This window comes from Natrix helvetica (assembly GCF_964273705.1).
Source record: "Natrix helvetica genome assembly, chromosome: 1".
Lineage (NCBI taxonomy): Eukaryota > Metazoa > Chordata > Lepidosauria > Squamata > Natricidae > Natrix > Natrix helvetica.
This window is the reverse complement of record NC_138548.1, coordinates 168,410,202-168,430,559: the sequence shown is the minus strand read 5'-3', so window position 1 is coordinate 168,430,559 and position 20,358 is coordinate 168,410,202. Positions and strand designations below refer to the sequence as shown.

General features: G+C 39.4%; 1 protein-coding gene across 4 annotated transcripts in view; it reads left to right on the top strand.

Annotated features, from left to right (window-relative positions):
* Positions 1-20,358, top strand: part of CCDC141 (coiled-coil domain containing 141) — a 144,514-nt gene that overhangs the window by 47,452 nt on the left and 76,704 nt on the right. For 2 of the 4 annotated variants that reach the window (XR_014173901.1, XM_081936508.1), the window contains exons 5-6: positions 2,502-2,755; positions 14,498-14,617. Coding sequence is in view for 3 of the 4 variants with exons in the window: in XM_081936508.1 (XP_081792634.1) it covers positions 2,502-2,755; positions 14,498-14,617 (374 nt within the window). In the remaining variant the exon portion in view is untranslated. The remainder of the gene's footprint in view (positions 1-2,501; positions 2,756-14,497; positions 14,618-20,358) is intronic. The other 2 variants (XM_081936509.1, XM_081936510.1) reach the window with 2 other exon arrangements.

The following is a 20,358-nucleotide window of genomic DNA, read 5'->3' as shown; positions in this document are numbered from 1 at the left end:
TCACACCATTCCAGACAAGTGGCAGTCCAGTCTCTTTTTAAAAGCTTCCAGGGATGGAGCCCCCACAAGTTCTGAACTGTTCCACTGGTTTATTGTTCCCACTGTTAAGGGATTCCTCCTTAATTCTAGGTTGCTTCTCTCCTTGATTGGTTTCCATCATTTCAAAAGGCTAGGAGATGAAGTTGTGACTTCCAGCTCCTAAGATGTGAACCACTGCTGGTTTAAGTGAGACAGATGAACCAGACTTTCCATATCTTTGCTTTATTTGGGAACTAGCTGGATACCTGTGCTTCATGACAAAACTATGTGATCGGGCTATGCTATGCAGGAGAAATTCAGTTCACAATCCGTTGGCTTAGTGGTGGTTGGTGATTGAAACACATAAGGGTTGAACTGAAGTAACAGAATGTGAGGCAACTGGCAGTTGGAACAGAGTTCATTCAGTGGTGGTTGATGATTGAAACACATAAGGGAATATCGCTTCCGTCGCCTTGAGTCCAGAAGCAGTTCCATAGGTGGAAGGCATAGCCATTTTGGTGAGGTACCAATGTTTAGTACTGTAAGGAGTCCCAGACCACTCCTGAATGAAGGAGTGGAACGTCTGCAACCTAGAACCTAGAACGCTTGAACTGAGGTAACAGAATGTGAGGCAACTGGCAGTTGGAACAGAGTTCTTTTCAGGTGGGGAGGGGGAGTAGAACTCCTTAGCAACAGAGTGTGTTAATTAAGAAATACTAATGATCTGATGTCATTTTGAAAAATCCTTTCTTAGCAAGTACCTAGAAGCCAAGAGGAACGTACGTGCTAAATTTCAAGTTGGTAGGCTTTATGTTTCTGGGAATTTTGTGATGAGTGAGTGGTATTTGGTTTTTATATATACAGTATAGATTAGTAGTTGACCGAAAGCTAGTTTGTTTAAAGACAGGAGGCTAGAGATCAGAAAACTACCATGCAAGGGTGAACCACTTCTGAAATCTTGTCAAGAAAACTGCAGGGACTCTCTTTGAAGTAGCCAGCAATTAAGACTGACTTGAAGACACATGCACACTTGCACATGTGCACACACACAGACATCCTTATTAATTACTACAGCCTGAGAGGAGGGGGTAAACCAGGAGCCTTTTCCTCTCTACAAAATCCAGACTCTCTACAAAGTGCTGGGTGAGGCCTTTACATCCAGACTCCTTGGTGAAATTGAATTCAGTAAGCATGCAAAGGCCACTTAGTAAGGGGAAAACTGAAATAAATCACGTGCTTGCACTGTTAGGTACCTAGGTACCGCATTACCTAGTTAGGTAATGAAACGCCTGCAAGAAAATAAGCTCAGAGAGCACCAAGGATTCCCCATTTTAACCCTGAGCTACAATTATTCTCCTTTATTGGTAAATCATGTGCTTGCTTATTTTTGGGATCCCGAGATTTGATCCCCAGACAGGGTAGAGCCTTGCCTTGTTACATTTAGTTTTCTTTGTCATGCATTGCAATGTATTTGCTTAAATGCAGCTGGAGACCCAGCTTTATGCAATATAAGTGACTAAGTACCACTGCTACCTTTACATTTTGCAAAAGGCACCTTGTGTGACATAACATCTTTGTTCAATAATGTATGCAAAGTTCATTGACATTTGATTTAAATTATATTTCAGATCCTAGGCAGCTGATCCTTAGAAATTACAGGTGTCTTTTAGAATAAATTGTCCTGTGATTTTTCTCGTGATGTTTACATGATGAAATGGTTTTAATCTTTTGGAAAGTGCCTTGTGTTTCCTATCTACCACACCATGGAGATTTTTCACTAGCTGCTGTTAAAAGCACCATGTCAATACCCCAAGGAATGTCACTCGACAAGAGTGTTTGTATGGTAACAAACATGTGAAGTACTTGATCCAATTGTGTTGCCAAAGGGAGATGAAATATTGGCATTCAGAGTTTGAACTCTGCCCTTGCATCAGCTTTTATAAGAATGTAATTTCAGCAATGGTGCTTGCCTGTACTGTGGTTTTGTTTTGCTTTTAAAAAGATCAAGGATCACAGAGAGAATGTGCAAATACATGTTTAAGTACAATTGATGTAATGTGCAAATGGCATGCTTTTTATTTTATTTTGGGCTTTAGGAACTGTCAGCCTGTCAGTCCTGAACATTATATGTATTATTGGCTTTATATGCCAATATCTGAACAGCTGCTGTTAAAAATTAATCTGAATGATAGCAGTGCCCTCTGCTGGACATAATATGCAAGTCTCTTTGCATTCCATTACTCCAAAGAGCTGTGCCTCTTGGCATTTTCATGCTGTAAGTATGACTGCTAAGAGCCCAAGGGAATTAAACGTGGCACAGCAAAATCATGTTTACTTAAGCCAGATGCTGAAGTACAGAGTTTTTACTGTTTTTCTCTTATGATACAACAAACCTACATCAACATATGTATATTTTCTCCAGTGCTAAACGATGATGTGTCCCCCCGCAAATTAACATGTTATTTTTCATACTGTCTTTGCAGAGCTTCTGGAAAAATCATTGAGACTCTTAAACAAAAGCCATGACCTAACTGAATTCATACAGGAATTCAAATCTGATGGGCCAAATATAAATCCAAAATTCATTCAGGGTGCCCACAATAGTTGTTTGAAAATTGACATTCTCCTTGAAGTCCTGCAAGACAGGAGGAGACAGCTGGACAAATACTTGAAGCTGCAAGGTGAAGGATTGGAACAAGTTTTGCAAATCTGTCAATGGCATTGCCAGGAGAACCAGGTACAGTCTGGAAAGTTGTTTTGTGTTACATTATTCTTGAATTAACTGTTTCCCCACATTTTTTATTTGCTAGATCTGTTGGACTACAATTCTCAATATTCCTGGCTAACAAATCATTTGCAAAATTGGCTTAGAAGGGAAAGGGGAAATTTATCGCATTGCAGCAGGAATGTCAGGAACCCTGAAAAAGTAGGCACAAAAATTTAATTAGTGAGTCCATATTAATAATACAAATCATACAGACCTTATTTAATCCTTATTTAAAGGAAGTGAGAATTGAAATTATAACAAAATAATAATCACAAGAATTAATTCCAGCGTAAGGATTATTTTCCCTTTTTAAATTGATATAGAATGAAACTATAGTATGTCTGATACAGACGACATCCAATCCACAATCTCCCCCCCCCCCCCAGTTTTCATTATGAGTTAAATATATACAAAAAACACATAGGGAAATTAATGGAGGTTACTGTTGACAGTGCTTGTGATTGCACTGTACACCGAGTCATCAATTAGCCAACCAGATTTTAACATACATGTAGTCCTCACTTAAGGACTGCAGTTGGAAGTGTAAAGTGTACCATGTAATCATAAAGTGACAAATCATGTCCTAGGACAGTGTTTTGTCAGTTTTGGCTGCAGTCATTAAATAAATCACTGTGAATGCTTAAGTGCAACGTCATGTCACTGCGACTAGCAACTTCCCACTGGCTTCCCTATGACTTTGCTTGTTGGATGTCAACTATGAACGTTGCAAATAGCAGCCACATGATTGCAGGACCTTATGAATGTTGTAAATGCATGCCAGTTACCAAGCACCCAAATCGTGGTCTCCTCGTGAGCATGGAGATGCTGCAGCAACCACAACTTTAAGGACTGGTTGTGAATCTTTGGCCAGCATCTTCCATAGCTGAATGAATGGTCAGTCAGCAAGTGAGGTGTATTGGGCAACTTCAGACTTTGTGGTCATTGTATGGACTGATACAGCAACTTCAAAAGTGCAGGCAATTAATAAGAGGGACAAGTATTATCTCCAGGTTGGAAAGCCAACCTGCCTCTGTGTTTCAGTTGTTGGGTTACCACTTTCATTCCCATTTGTAAGATTTTGGGGGGTTGGCTTTTTTGGGAAACAGGATGCTGGATTAGATGGGTTTTCTGTTTGAAGCAGCAGGACTTTTCTGAATCATTCTGCAACAGAGAAATGAGCAACTGATGCCTCTTTTCCCCTCTGGGGATGAAATAGCTTTTTAAATTCTATATGGCTTGAACAAGATAAACATGTGGAGGTGTTAAACTTTTTGTGACACTTTCTTAACTCTGTGGAAAAGCATGATCAACCTCCCGAGAGAGAGAGAGCAGTTCATAGTAGAGAAAGGGATGTTAATTTAAACTGAAAAGCCATATAATATTATGCAGAAATCATCTTAACATAAGAGATACAGAAAGTGTTTTATGTCCTTTGAAACAGACTGGGCAACTAAATTAAATATGCAAATGACAGCAATAGTTTATTGCGGATGCCTCTCAAGAGTTTCCAAAAAGGTCCCCGGAGAGTGCCATATTACCTGTTTTGTAATGTTCTATGGCTATATTATAAATTACAAATTGCTTTTTGAATTTTGATATAAAATCCCCCAAGTAAAGTCTTATGAATATGCTTAGGCTTGCTAGCAAACTTTGAAGCATTCATCAGATGCTCATAATTGCCTGTGGGAGGACTAGATTTACCAGTTTCACAACTAGATTGATCTGTATCCACAATGACAAATCCTATGTTCCTTCAGAAGCGTCATCTTCAGTGCCTTTGGCTATAAACTGATAGCTGAGAACAAATCCTCATTTTGAATAATATAAAGGAGGTAAATTACAAACCATGATGTTGCAGCCATCTCTATGTTAAGTCACGACAGCATCACAAATTATCTAGAATAGAATAGAATAACAGAGTTGGAAGGGATCTTGGAGGTCTTCTAGTCCAACCCCCTGCTTAGGCAGGAAACCCTACACCCCTTCAGACAAATGGTTATCCAGCATCTTCTTAAAAACTTCCAATATTGGAGCATTCACAACCTCAGGGGGCAAGTTGTTCCACTGATTAATTGTTCTAACTGTCAGGAAATTTCTCCTTAGTTCTAAGTTGCTTCTCTCCTTGATTAGTTTCCACCCATTTCTTCTTGTTCTACCCTCAGGTGACTTGGAGAATAGTTTGACTCCCTCTTCTTTGTGGCAGCCCCTGAGATATTGGAACACTGCTATCATGTCTCCCCTAGTCCTTCTTTTCATTAAACTAGACAGACCCAGTTCCTGCAACCGTTCTTCATATGTTTTAGCCTCCAGTCCAGTACCTTAAGGCTCAGTGAGACACAAACTTGATTGGTTTGTCACCCTTAGACTGTACTGCTTTCATTTCCCAAGATTGACTCTCATTTTAAAAAAAAATATTTTATCGAAATAATGAGAAATAGATACGGTGAAGTCTTGCTTTTTAACACTGTTGTTTTTATAGTATCTAACACAAGGTCGTTTAGGAATGAGATGTTTGCCTCCTTCCCAATTATTTTTTGCCTATCTCAAAAGAAGAGAGAGAGATTGATGAAATAGGTAAATCCATCTTATTGTGTGAATCCATCTTTGTAATTTGGATACATCTGTACTTGTTCTTTGTAAATGATTTTTGAAGAGTCCACCTCTAACTGCTTTTTAAATGATGTTTCTTGAGTTAACCGGCTCCTAATCCTTATTTATGACAAGCTATTGAGCAGGATCTCATGCATAGGTGTGATACTAATATTATCCAGGATTTCCAGTCATAGAGAAGTTAATAGGTATGTTAAGTGGAATAGGGTTCCAATCCTCCCTTTCAGACCTTGGCAATTAGAAAGCACTATGTACTGTAACAAAAACATTGGGACTGGGAACTGCAGGGAACCTGAATAGGTACATAGATTTAGCTCTGACACGTTCAGGTATTTCCCTGCATAGGGCTACTCAATTTGTAGTCAAATATTTCTCTCATTTTTAGAATCACATTTTGGCAGCAGTAACAACAACCTCAGTTTGTTCTGTTTCAATAGCTCATAGCTGACCGGGAACCAATTTTTAGGCCTGAAAGTTGAAAAACAATATAATTTTCTTAACTTAACTGTTGTGCAGCATTCTGAGCAGTTTCATAATTGCTGAATGCTCGTCTCAGTCAAATACGCTCAATAATGCCCCTGCATTAATGGAACCCAAAAGGCAGACAGAGTTATTCTACCCATAATTATCTTAGGAAGCATATCCATTATTAATGTATTTTTCTCAATGTCTTCCAAACATACTCCTACCGAGTGTACAAACCAATCAGTTATTCCAGGATCTCGGGATGGTTTATTCATATCTTGCATTTCTAAAAGAAGATGAGGATAGCAGGTTTACCCTTCTTCTGATACAGTAGGCGCTTCCATATAGTGGAGCTCTTTTCTACTAGTAGAAAAGCATAATTATTGTCGGATATTATGAGTAGGAAAAGAGAAATAAGGATTGCATTGCAGTTTAGATGGATTTCTGGTTACGTTTAATATACCGTATTTATCGGCGTATAACACGCACAGGCGTATAACATGCACCTTCATTTTAAGAGGGAAATTTCAGGAAAAAAATTTAAATTTCAAATAAAGAACTTTGAAGTATGTACATTATATCGGCGGTGTATATGGTGTATACCAGTGGTGGGCAACCTTTTTTTTCAACTGAGCCAAATCTCGCCAAAACCACGATTGAAATTTATTTTGAGAGCCACATTTTTAAAACCGAAAATACATAGGATGGTACACTGTTTTTAGTTTCAATAAACTCTGGCATTTGAAGCACGCAAGTCTTAAAGCTGTCAAGTTACAAGATCCTTGCATCCCTAACCCTTTAGGGAAAAAAACCCAAGGGGTCTTCAAACCTGACAGCTTGAAGACTTGTGGACTTCAACTCCCAGAATTCCTCCTCCAGTCCTGTTGGCTCAGGAACTCTGGCATTTGAAGCATGGAAGTCTTAAAGCTGTCAAGTTGCAAGACCCTTGCACCCCTAACCCTTTAGAAAAAAGAAAAAACCCAGGGTCTTCAAACCTGACAGCTTGAAGACTTGTGGACTTCAACTCCCAGAATTCCTCCTCCAGTCATGTTGCGGCGACGTCATCTGCGTGGATCCATCTTCGGCTTTTTTCACAAGGGGCAGGGCTGCTGCTGAAGATGTCGACGAGCCCCTGCCGCCACCAGAACAACAGCTGCCTCCTCCTCCAACAGCACCACTACATTTGGAGTGAAGCCGCCAAAGCTCCCGCTGGCGCCCCCCTCCACTCGGAGCACTGCGTTACCCCTGCTGCCTTCTCCGCCGCCGCCATGCTTTTGAGAAGCCATGAGGCCTTTTTTCCCTGCTCCTGCCCCCCCCACCACCTTCCTACTGGCTCCTGCGGCCTCATGGCTCCTCAAAAGCACAGCAGAGGAGGAGGGGGCAGGGTAACGCGGGGCCCAACTCAGGTGCTCTGAATGGAGGGGGAGGCGCCACTGCCATAGGCAGGGGCGCCGGTGGGAGCTTTGGCGGCTTCACCTCTGCCGCAGCGTCGGGTGCTGTTAGAGGAGGAGGAGGCGGCAGCAGATATTCCAGTAGCGGCAGGGGCTTTACTTTAGCTGCAGCGCCGGGCGCAAGCAGCTAGGATTGGCCGCTCAAAAGGCAACTGACAAAAGCCACTTTCCCAGAGGGGGGGGCTGTTGGAAGAGGGAAGTTGCTGCCGTTCCCCGCTTGCCGCTTTCGGAGTCATTTTGAGGCTGAAAGGGAGCAACTAACACGTGTCCTTGCCACAAAGTGTCATTGAAATGCAATATCTTATGTGTCTTCTTCCCCCCCCAATACCGAGGGCAATTTAAACAGATTAAGGCCGAAGGAGATAAAGCGAAAGTACAGTTTGTTAGCGAGTTACTCCCCCCCATGTCTTCCTCCTTAAAACCTGTAGCGGCAGGGGCTTTACTTTAGCTGCAGCGCCGGGCGCAAGCAGCTAGGATTGGCCACCCACAAAGGACCTCCTCCCCAGGCTTGCTTTCCTGGCGTCAGTCACCCCGCGCTCACCAAAACAAGTCCGGGGAGGTCCTTTGCGGGTGGCCAGTTCTAGCCGTCTGCAAAGGACCTCCCCAGCCTCCGGCGCCTGTGACAGCAGAAAGCACTGCGCGGCAGTTGGAAACTGCTGCGCGGTGTTTTCTTGCCACCTGCGCGGGCGCGCAGCCGCGCACCTTAGAGGGAACAGTGGGAGGGAGGGGAGCGGGTGCCCGGCACACAGAAGAGCCGCATTAAAATGTTATATCGCTGTATAACACGCATACATCATTTGCCCCCTATTTTTCGGGGGGGGGGAAAGTGCGTGTTATACGCCGATAAATACGATAGTTATATGTTTTAATATTTTCTCTTACTATTTCTGCTGCAGCCATTACATGTGAAAATTGATATATAGAAGGGGAACACTGTGCTTGTGTTTATTAGTTCTAATCTGTGCATTGATCAGAATTCTAAGAGAAAATAAGGCGTTAATAGGGAAAGGTTTATATCAGTCAAATTTCTAGTAGGCAAAAATTCAGACTTAACAAAACTTGGTCCCTTTCCCCCTTGCATCCAATCACAGCATCAATGTGCCTTGGTAATTTCTTTTTGTGATATGTCCTCATGAGGATTCCTTTATCTTATTCTCATCCCATTAATAGTAAAGGTAAAGGTTCCCCCACACATGTGTGCTGGTCGTTCCCGACTCTAGGGGGTGGTGCTCATCTCCGTTTCTAAACCGAAGGCTGTCCAAAGATGTCTCTGTGGTCATGTGACCGCCTGACTAAACGCCGAAGGCACACGGAGCACTGTTACCTTCCCACCAAAATAGTCCCTATTTTTATACTTGCATTATTTACGTGCTTTCGAACTGCTAAGCTGGGACAAGTAATGGGAGCTCACTCCATTACGCGGCGCTAGGGATTCGAACCACTGAACTGCCAACCTTCTGATTGACAAGCTCAGTGTCTTAGCCATTGAGCCACCACATCCCATTAACGCAATAGGTCTAAGTAAACTGTACCAGCATCAATGTAGCCTTTTCCTTCTTAAACTACCAAAAATCTGTGACAGTGTAAACTCTTGTACATAAAACTAATTTTATTAGCTTTTATATTACTGTTTTTATTTTTGTTCTGGAATAAGATGAAGAACTGGTTGATAGCTGGCTCAAATGTGCAGGTTTTCCTCCTTTATCTGCACACTTTTTCACTGGGACTTTAGTGCAGCAACCACAAGCACCAATGTGCACCTAAACTCTTGTCCCAAAGGTGCTTTTTCAAGAGGCAACTGGACTTTCTGGTTTTCCTTTGAAGACATTTCACTTTGCATCCAAGAAGCTTCCTCATAAACTGAAGAAATTTCTTGGATGAGAAGCAAAAGGAAAAACCAGAAAGTCCAGTTGCCTCTTAAAAAGCATCTTTGGGACAAGCATAACCTGGATGATTGAGAATCTTCATAGACATTTAGAGGCCTTCTCCCCCCCCCACCCCACCCCCCCTCTCAAAAAAAGGTATTAAAATATTACTTTAATATTAAGCAAATAGACAAAAAGAAAGTTGCCTTTGGAATCATCCTTATTTCTAAGAAATGTCCTGGATTCCTTGTAAACACTACTGTAGTTTTGAAAAAGATAAAAGTGATAATGAAATGTGTATGAACACTACCAATTCGTTCATTCAGACTTAAGTTAAAAGCTAAACATACGTATATTGATTTATAAATTCTGTATTGTCCATTGTTTTGCTTTAGATAGATATGGCTGTTCATACTTTTGTTCCTTTGCATGAAATCTTAGTGTCATTTCATATGTTTCTCTTTGTTGCCAGTTTCTGAGAACCAACTTTCATTCAAGCAGTTGTGCATCATATTATCAAATCTATTAAAAACACCCAGGGGAAAAGAATGTCGTCTTCTTCTTCCTTTTTACTTTCTCTATTGTTAGTTATAGGAGCAAGGGACAATTGCAGAGCTCATGGAAAGTGAGAGATTGAGTGTTCTGATAGTAGGCTATGGCTTGATATTGAAAATCTTGGTTGCCTAGAGATTGTGACACAGAGCAATCTTATACGTTTATCTTTTGATAATTGATATTTTGTGTTCAACTATACTCGCTGTTGTAGCCACTCTGTGAATGAGCAAACACTTCTTAGAAGAGCTGTTTTCTTTGACCACCTATCACTTGCTAAAAAATGACAAATGTAACCATTTATTTCAAAAGGTTGGCATTCCTCACCTAAATCCAGGGGCTGTTTCTCACACAGATTTCTTAAACTAAAGTAAACCAAAACAAAATCTGCAAGAAATATACTGTCAATATTATAGTCTTCCTCTAAAACACGATTTGTGGAGTAGGGGTTGTGCTGCAGATTCATATTCCACTTTCCCCCATTTCTCTGAAATTTGTGTCCAAGAGGAAGACTGCAACAATTCCTGTTATTATTTAGCAACAAACCAGGCTTCTCCTCAATTGAAATCCTAAACTGTGGCTTATGATTTTGGATCCTGATTTTAACTGCCAGGAGATTCCTGGATACAATTCAAAATGACGGTTTTAACTTATGAAATCCTATATGGCTTGATCTTACATAAATTCAAGACAATTCAACCAGTCTGAGGGCTCTTTAGCAGGACAAATTGTTGATGATGCCCCATTATCTGAAAGTTTTTTTTGGGGGGGGAGGCAGAGTTGGAAGCACATTTTCCTCCATTATGGCCCTCATCCTCATGAAGAGTCTCTCCATGCATATGAAATTGGATTAAATTGTAATACCTGTTAAGAAGGTCCCTAAAAGTGAATTATTCCCCAGGCCATTTCAATTAATTGTGATTTAAAATTCATTTTAGCCATATCACAAAAAAATTATTATTGTGAACTGCCTAGGGTCATGAGATGGTCCAAAAGATCAATTAAATACGTAAATAAAAAAACCTAGTTTGCTGTAAAATACAGTGACCCCATATCCTTTATAATGGAGAGTTCTTATTTCAAAAAGCTGTTCTTTAGAATTTTCTTGCCAATTTTCCTTTGTAAAGCAAAGTTATAAACAATTCTCTAAAATTCTTATGAACCGCTTTCAGATTTGCCCCTTATTTAGGTTTGTCCTTTATTTTTTTTCCAAGAAAACATGGTCACCCTATTCTGAAGTGAAAAGGAGAATGCCAAAACTTTCTTCTTCAAAAAGAAAGGAAATCAATCACAAAGCCAAACTCACAGTTATAATGATTTGCCACTGTGGCTCAATTGAGCCACTGCATTATACTTCACTTCAGTTCAGATCCCAAGTTTGTCGGGGGGAAATGTGTGATTATATATCCACTCCTTCAGATTTTTTAATTTAAAAATGAAATCAGGAGTTGAATGTGGAGTGATAAAGAAAATGAATAAATTCGAAGCACTCAAAAAGTCATTTTGTGGTGTGACACCAAATTAAAATTTTAATTTCTTTCATTTTTTAAAAATCCCGTGCTACTCTGAACACCTTGGTAATTTGCTGAGTTTGTAGTTGAACACTTTATTGGAAACACTCTTGTTTGCGTTCAGAATATTCTTAGCAAAATTCTTTCTAATTGACTCAATAAGACAGAAGATGGAGTCTGTCTAGTGTAATTTTTTCCCCTTCTATTGAATTTGGTCTGATTCTCAGACTGCCTAGACAAGTTCCTGCAGTTTTCTTAGCAAGGTTTTTTAGAGGTGGTTTTCCATTGCCTCCTTCCTAGGCCTGAAAGAAAGTGGCCAGCTCAAGGTCACCCAGCTGATTTCGTGTTTAAAGCAGGACTGGAACTCACAGTCTCCGGCTTTCTGACCAGATGCCTTAACCGTAGCACCAAACTGGCTCCCAGTGTAATTAGGCACAATGAAATCTCACTGAAATTAATGGAATTTTAAAAAGGTAAATACCTTTCAAGGGAAGATAGATTTCTAGTGATTTAGAGACACTTTGGGGTAGTTTTCTTGGTTTGGGATGAATAATTAAATGTTGAATTGTGGTCTATGCTTAGACAATTGTTCAATAAGGAGTTAAAGTAAAAAAAATCCTGCACTGTAGCATGTACATTATTCATTTTATTTCCATATCAGGGTTGTTGTGGTATTAATGAAGCATAGTGCAGAATTAGCTTCTACGTGTTCATTAAAGCTCCAGCGAATACAGCTATAGGAACAGAGAACCTATTTTCACAATTACTTGTAGTTGTTATGTGGTGCTATCATTTGCTTCCTTGAGGCATAGTTTAGTTGGGTCGCAAACTTGGGAACAAAGAGCTGATTTTCTGTAGCCACCTAATGGTCATCCAGGCTTTACAGCCCAGAAATGATAGGACTTATTTACTTAGCCCAATTCTATCCTATCTACCTTCCCAGATCTTAAGTTATTAGTATTGTGATTACTTGTGTTCCTTCAGGTTTTCCTCCCAATCACTCGAACAATAAGTCAGGATGAGAAAGGTGACTGGCCTGAAAATATCTTGTAAATTTCATGGCTGAGACATTTTGACCTGTTACTTCTCAGTCATTATCAGAGCCACCGGCAGGATGTAGTCAAAGAAATCAAGATGGCAAAAACAGCAGTCTGATTGAAGTCCTGCCTGTTTTTATGTGCATTGCTTCAATCACACCATTTTTGGCTGCCATCTTGGCTGAGTCCTAACAGATTTTGCATTATAGTGGCATGAGGCAACAGCTACTGGGGAAGGGTGTACAGGGTCACTTTGTAGAGAAGAGGCTGGTGTGATTGATGGGTCAGTTTGTCTTTGACCTGAGCTATGCAATGTGCATGAGATACTATGTTGCTCCTTGTGGTCTCCAGTACAATTGAGTACAGTCAATTTCTGGAAGTGGAATTGTGGGGCATCAACTCAGCCGGTTTGGACAGGTTTGGGTGAACTGGTAATGGTGACCTGCTGGTTGCTGCCCACCCGCCCTGGTGCTATGCTATTGTATTTAGCCACGTTTTCTAAGCTGTGCCCATGTGTGCAAGCCATGGGTGCAAGCAAAGTGCAGGCGTGCAAGCTGCTCTCTCTCATACATTTTCGTTGCATGGCGAATCGGTGGTAAAATTATGTGAAACCCAGCTCTGATTATAATGTCTAGAATTTACATTGTCTTAATCTTCATTGGCAATTTGGGTAATCATGTAATGTGAATCTGCTCCTTCCTATCATGCATAGATAAAACTGCCTAAAAGGGGCTCTGGCTAAAACTAAAATGAATAGACCAGTGGTGGGTTCCAGATTCCGTTCCAATTGGTACGGTTGAAACGGCCATGGCATCACCCACATGCATGCGCATGGTGCATGCATGCACACGCACAGCGCACCCACATGTTGTAGCTGCTCAGAAGAGCGTCATGCAGCCGCTGTATGCGCCATGCGCATGTGCTGAAGTGCCAACAGCTTCAAAAGATGGTAAGGAGCTCATGCGGGTGGGTGGATCCGGTACACCCATACCGGGGCATACCGCCTGCAACCCATCACTGGAATAGACCAAGGTTTAAAAACCACTTAGAACTATTGCAAAACACAGCTCTGAAAAGGAGACATCGCAGTGAAGCAAAATGAAAATAAACATGTATATTTATATGTCTACTCAGAATTAAGCCCAATCAAATTAAATAGGACTTACTTCCTACTATGGTCATCCGCTTACAAATGCCCGTGTTGCAATGATAATGGGAATTGTAGTCCAACACATCTAAAAATGGCAAAGGATGAATAAGCAATATCAAGAATAGATTAATATTCTAATGCAGGTTTTTCTTATTGCTTTATTATGTTAAATGCAATATTTTAATAGTATTTTAATATTAGAAGTATGGTATTGGTGCATATGGTTTAATAGCATAAAAGCGGTTTCGGTAGTTAATGGAAAAGTTTCTTGCTTAATAGCAGTGTTTTCTTCTGTTAGAATAGTCAAAGCATCACATTCACTGCAACCTCTGACCCTTCGGGGAATAAGCACAATGTTGCAATGTCCATAGAACAGCTTGCCTCCCGTTGTCCTAATACTGGTTTAATCAGTCTGATTTCTTTGATACCACCCCCTCCCAATCTCCATTTAGTATGCCTGAACATGACCGGAATTCTACCTCTTTGCCGATCTCTGAGCAATTGAAAGAATGTGATAAGGACTACCCATCGTGAGACCCAAGAGTATTATTATAATCTTAATTTTATAATCTTAATTATAATTTTAAAAAAATATTTTAAAAATACCATTGCTAAAAAATAATAGACCGCCACACATTTTACATTAGGTAGGGTATAATGCTCAGTTCTATTATGGCTATTCTCCAGGGACTCAAGGTAGTAAAACTACAGGTGCCCAATTATTGTAAATAGGAACTTAACATGATGTGTTCATTATCAACCTTTCTAGAAATTGTTACATAATGATTGAGAATATATTTGCCACAGAAAAGAAAAGTGTGGCTGGATTCACACATCATGCTAAGTTCTGATTTACATAACCATGGGTTATGGAACATGCCACAGTTGTCTGACTTAATAAAACACAATCTAAGAAATGATCTTTTGGCTTAACACAGCGAATAAAACATCCATCTGCCAGCCCACAAGAGAATAGCCTGTGTCAGCAGAGCAGATTCTGTCCCTATTGACTCAGCTTCCATCAAGCTCTTTACGTATATTATTCATTTAAAAGATTGTTTCTGATTTCAGATAACCTCTTGGTACAAGAAGAACATAAAAGATTACATTAATAAGCAAAACTTGGGGTCATCTTTAAAGGAAAATGAAGCATTGCTTCAGGAACACAAGGAAATGGAATATAAGGTTAAAGTAAGACTCTTTATCTGAAGTGGCCACATTGTTTTATTTTTATTCTTTTGAATATTGTAGTTTAATTTAAGACATTGATTTTTTAAAAAAATATTTATCTAAGGTTACATAATCTGATTACCATTATCTTTTTAAAAAAATTATTGTTGTTTTCCTATTTCAAGATGAAGCTTTTCTTATTACTTGTAAGGAAGCATCCTTCTCAGCTCAGTCTGAAATTGCTTTGTTCTTTCTAGCAAAATGTGTAGCATGCTCGAAGGTAAAGTAAATGTCAACAATAAAAATAGCATTCCATAAAAAATATATATAGAAACCAGTGAAATCAGTTCATTAAAAAAAAAAAATCGGGGATTTCAGGCAATCCAAAGACTGAAAGGTCATCTCACCCATATACATGCATGATCTCCAACTTCATTCAAAGGAACATAAGCATTTTTCTTCCCTCACCACCATTTTATCTATATAAGTTAACGAATAGCAAATAGTGTAAATCATCCAACAAATTCCATGGCTAAATAGAAACTATAGTAGTTTAATGTTGCAACCCAGGGCTGTTAAACTCATGGCCCATGGGCCGGATGCGTCATGTGGTGGCCATGCCCACACCCGGTTTAGTGAAGGAGGAAAAACTCACAATAAGTCATGTGACGATGCCGTGACGACTCAAGTTTGACACCTCTGCTGTAACCTGTGCATAATGACTCATAAAATGCCTGCAATGTTAATGTATGTATTTTTATACAGGCCAATTGATGCAAAATCAAAGGGAACAATAATTCATCCCTTAATGGCCCAAATACAGATGCTGTGCCTGGGCTGTCTCTCACAAACAGCTGGAGGTCATCTAGATCATGGCTCTGATGTGAAAAAGTGCACAGCTTGAATCTGTTGCCTAGTACATTCCCAACCTGGTTCTTTCTTCTCTCCTACCTTTGCTGTTGCTTAGGGCGAAACCTGTAAATTGGAAATAGATGATACAGAAGGTCATCTGTACCATCTATGTTAACCTGTCTTCCAGCTGGTGCTAAAGTTGGCTATGGAAACAAAAGCACGGAAAGATGCAGAAAGGCAATTTCATGATCTTCCTTCTTTTTCAGCAATCACCCTTTTATTTATTTGTTTAAAGATTTATGCTAACTTTCCATCTTGCGTTCGTTGCAGCTCTTTTTCTAATTTAGTTATGAACCAGCTTTGGAGATATAATTTTTGAGGTTACTGTTGATAAAATTGGTTCTTTCGTTTTAACTTATTTTACAAAATGAATTGCGCAGATATTTCTCAGTTTGCTCCATCATTAACAGGATGACATGCATATTTCATGGCAGAATGCATGTTATTAAATTTCACTAAGGAAAAAAAATCAGCTAACAAACTATCTGCCTAGTACTTCTAGTAAAATCTTCTATAGAAGAGCTAGCAAGTTGCCTTCCATTAAAAGGAGAAAGTTAATCATTCCAATTTAATTTCTACTTAACAACTCCTTTTTGCAACTAGATTTTCAAAGGAACATTTGTTTTTGTTTTTAACAAGTGCATGATTTTGAAAGCCCAACAACTTCTTAAGAACAAGTGGTCCAAATGTTTTTATTTTTTTTAGTAAAGCATCATTTCTTCTCCATTTTCGCCTTACCTTTTCTTATCTTTTTAAAAAAAACTGCAAGTTCAATCTTAGATCTATCAAGAGTTGAGAATGGAACACCGAAAGCAGTAATTTAAAAGGTTACTTTCTCTGAAGACATAATGTGAAATAGCGTGAACTGTTCTGTGGAGAATCACAAAAGGTTATATGTAAGGTTAAATGTTTTTGGAGTTATTCAAAGAAATTGAAAAGACAGCAATAGCAGATTTTTATTTGGTTTTGGTGAAAACATGTAACTTCATTTTCTTGCTACAAATACCACTTAGCTTTCAAAACACAGCATTTATGACCAAACCAAATGACGATGAATTCTTTGTTGTAAGACAGACATATTCCACAACTCATCTTACACTTCAGAACTTTTTCTCAGCAGATGGCCAGGAAAAAATATCTTTGGGACTAAGAAAGAATTTATCTGAAGGACAAGTCACATATTACATGATCCCTGTATTTAAGAGTACTGATTCCATGAAAGGCCCTCTAAAACAAGCAATATCTTCAGAAGCTGATGTATGGGTTGGCCGACTTATAATTAGTCTTACTCCAAAGGAGACAATATGTGTGACCACAGGGATAGGGTAGGCTTCCTTCAAAATGATATCAACTTTTCATTGGGGAGAGTAATTGGGGTGGACATAGTATACATAAACATCTAGAGCAAGGGTGTTAAACTCATGGTCTGCAGGCCAGATGATTCACACACTGGCCATGCCCCCCCGATTTAGCAAAGGGGGAAAAAGTCATGATATGTCACGTGGCAACATGATTCCACGAGTTTGACACCACTAATCTAGGGGAAAAGGTTTAACTAAGGGGGGACAGGTTTAAAGAGGTTTAATAGTCAACTTAAAATGATTCATTTAGCAACAAGGGGACTGAAAAAATGACTTAAACTTGGTCCTTGCACTTATGACTGTCACAGCATCTCCACAGTCATGGGATCAAAATTTGGGCCCTTGACAATTGATATGTACGTATTTGCAACAGTTGCATAGTTCCAGAATCATGCGATCACTATTTGCGACCTTCCCAGCCATCTATCAATAGTCAATAGGGAAAGTTGGATTTGCTTAATAACCGTGTGATTCATTGAACAATTGCAGTGATTCACTGAATGACCACAGTGATTCACAAAACTACCATGGCAAAAAAATAAAATTGGGCATGACTGACTTAACAACTGCCTTGCTTAGCCATGGAAATTCTGATCCCAATTGTTGTCAATTGAGAACTGCCTGTAATGCTACCTAACACCTGAATAAGAATGAGCAAGCACTAGCAGTAATGCTTTTAAACTGTTGTCTTCGTAGTTTAATATGCTCTTTGGATTTAGGGTAGGTAGAAAATTATGATAGGCACACCCACAATTTGTATAAAACCTTCCCATAATTTGGTAGACTTAACGTATGTGTCATTTTCATTAGTATCTCAGTCATGTTTGCCTTGAGTATTTTGGGTTTTTTGGCTGTGTGGAAAGGCATTTGTTACATTTTAAAAATAAATATATAAAATATAATATTGGTGTTCTGTCCCGTGATTCCAATGAATATGCAGACCCAGGCTTGGCTGTCTGCCATGACTAATTACATAAATAAAGCCACCCCTTGGCTAGGAGCCTAGAAAGTTCTCTTCACGAACACAAGATAAAACTTACAGAAGGCTTTCATAATGGCTCGAATATGGACTGTTGTTTCTTGCAAAGATTCCCCTCCCGTCGCTCCACTTATAAACTCTTTGGGAGGAGCCACACCCTTAACCAGCTGTCATTACTTTCTTCTATGACGTCTTCTCCACAGCTGTTCCTTTCTCTTATCAATTCGATGCCTACGCACATCAGGGACAACCTCCCTCTGTTCCTCCTCACTGCTCCCTGACTCAGATGCCCCCTGGTGGCCAACAGGCTTCTCTAGTTCCTGCTCTGACTCCAAACACCCTCCAGAGTCTTCCTCATCCTCCAGAGCAGTCCCATAATGGCCTGAGCTGTCAGAGTCCACCAACAGCTCAGCCAGCCGCTGCTGGGCCACAACACTTGGCCATGTGGGTTTCAAATCAGTGAAAAAGACCTTATTAGTCCCAATTAGTATTCAGTGCACACATAAATACTCAATAATTAATATTTCAGATTGGTAAGAAATTAGGGGTGACTCCAAAATTTCTATAATGGAAAGAAGGACTTAATGTAATTGATAGGAGCAAATCAGCTTTTATTTTAAAAGTACAGTGATCCTGTGTTATTGTTTGTTAAAATATACATACTATTAAATAATAAATGTGGCTTGTAAGTGAATGGAATGCTATCTGAAGAGATTCTAAAGAGTGAGGCTTTTATGAAACAGATGTTCTGCCCTTGGTAGATGTTGTGAGTTATATTTTTACCCTTAAACTTTCAATCTTTGTCCAGTATTATTATTACTCTGATCCAAAGGTTAAACTCCTAACTATTCTGAAGATTAAAAAAAGCAGAGAGCTGGGTATTATTAAAGAAAACCCAATTTTAATTGAAATTTATCTGCTAGGTTGGCACTGAGGAACTAACTATGGAGACCAATTTATAAATGTTATTTCTATTTAAAACTCTTTTCAGTTAATGATTTCAGCTTTTCTAAGCAAGCATTTTCCACAAGTAAATTTTTAATTAGCACATGAATAGTACTTTAAGAACCAGACTCTGCATTTTGTTTATAAATGGGGTTTTCTATAACTTAATTCACCATTAGGAGAGTCTATTACAGAGATGGCGAACCTTTTTGGTACCAAGTGCCAGAACGCATGCATGTGCCAGAGCACCAGAAACCCAAAGACCAGGTGGCCAGTGCACATGCGCTCACCAGCCACTTAGTCCTTTGGTTTAGGGCGTGCACATGTGTGCTGGCCAGTTAGTTTTCGTGTGCACCAAAGCACTGGAAACCCAAAGACCAGTATGCACACCGGCCACCTGATCTTTGGGTTTCCGCCACACACATGCGCACCACTTCAGATTTCTGCTGCTGTGGCACGGTCAAAGATCACCTGGCCGGAACACATGCTGGAAACCAGAAAAGCAGCTGGCAACAGCACGCGTGCCCAAAGAGAGGGCTCTGAGTGTCACATTTGGCACTCATGCCATAGGTTAGCCATCAGGGATCTATTACATTAGGGTCTTGTTCACAGTGAGTAATATATATTCACAGATCCTGGTTGGCAACTAATCATTGCTATCAGTCATATTTCAAATTGAACAAAAACTGAAGAATAGACCATAAGGCATTTTTGGCTGAATAGTAGTTCAAAAATTGCAAAAAACCCAAAGGAAAATATGTGGACCATTGATCATTTGTTGCTCCAGCTACCTTCTTCTAATTAACAATTTATTCTCTTTTTTGGTCTTCCTTTTTTCAGCAGTGTCTTTCAATGCTTTTTTAAGATTCAATCCAATAATCCTATTATTATTCTAATAACCTTAGCTTCAGGGCATTGAGAGACTACAAGGAAGCTAAAAAAATGGAAAATGGCTATGACTGAGATAGTTTCATATGCACAACTGTGCTCTGGCCTTGAAACCTGAAGCCTTATGATGCAATTTCAGGTTAAGAGAGAAATGATCCCCATCATAATAAAATCAATCTTAAAATCTAGATCTAGCTTTCATTCTCTCTCAGCCTTGGTAAATTTTTTTTTTAAAGGATTGTCTATTTTTTCCAAGAGAATATCATGTCCTTTATACAACTTAGAGTAATACATAAAAACGTTTGTATAGCCACATTGTCTATTTATATAGTATTTCCATCTTAAAGTTTCAGAACTAAGAATGCACTCGTTGGCATCATTTAAGGATATTCTGCTTTAATGTTTGCACATCAGTCACAAATATTGGTGCAATACATTTTTTCATCCGTATAAAACAAGCTAGGAAGTAAATATCAGAAAAGAAAAAAAGGGTTAATTTGCTGAGAACTCAGTAGCTCTTCAGATTTTACTAAGGGGATGTTTGCTCCTGTCAAGCCAGTAAAAAAGCAAACATCCATGAGTGTTTTCCAGCTTTTTATCAGTCAACCCCTGAAGAAATTTTTCTGATTTAAAAATTTCTGAATTAAAGTATGCATTTCAATCATTTAAAAAGCTTT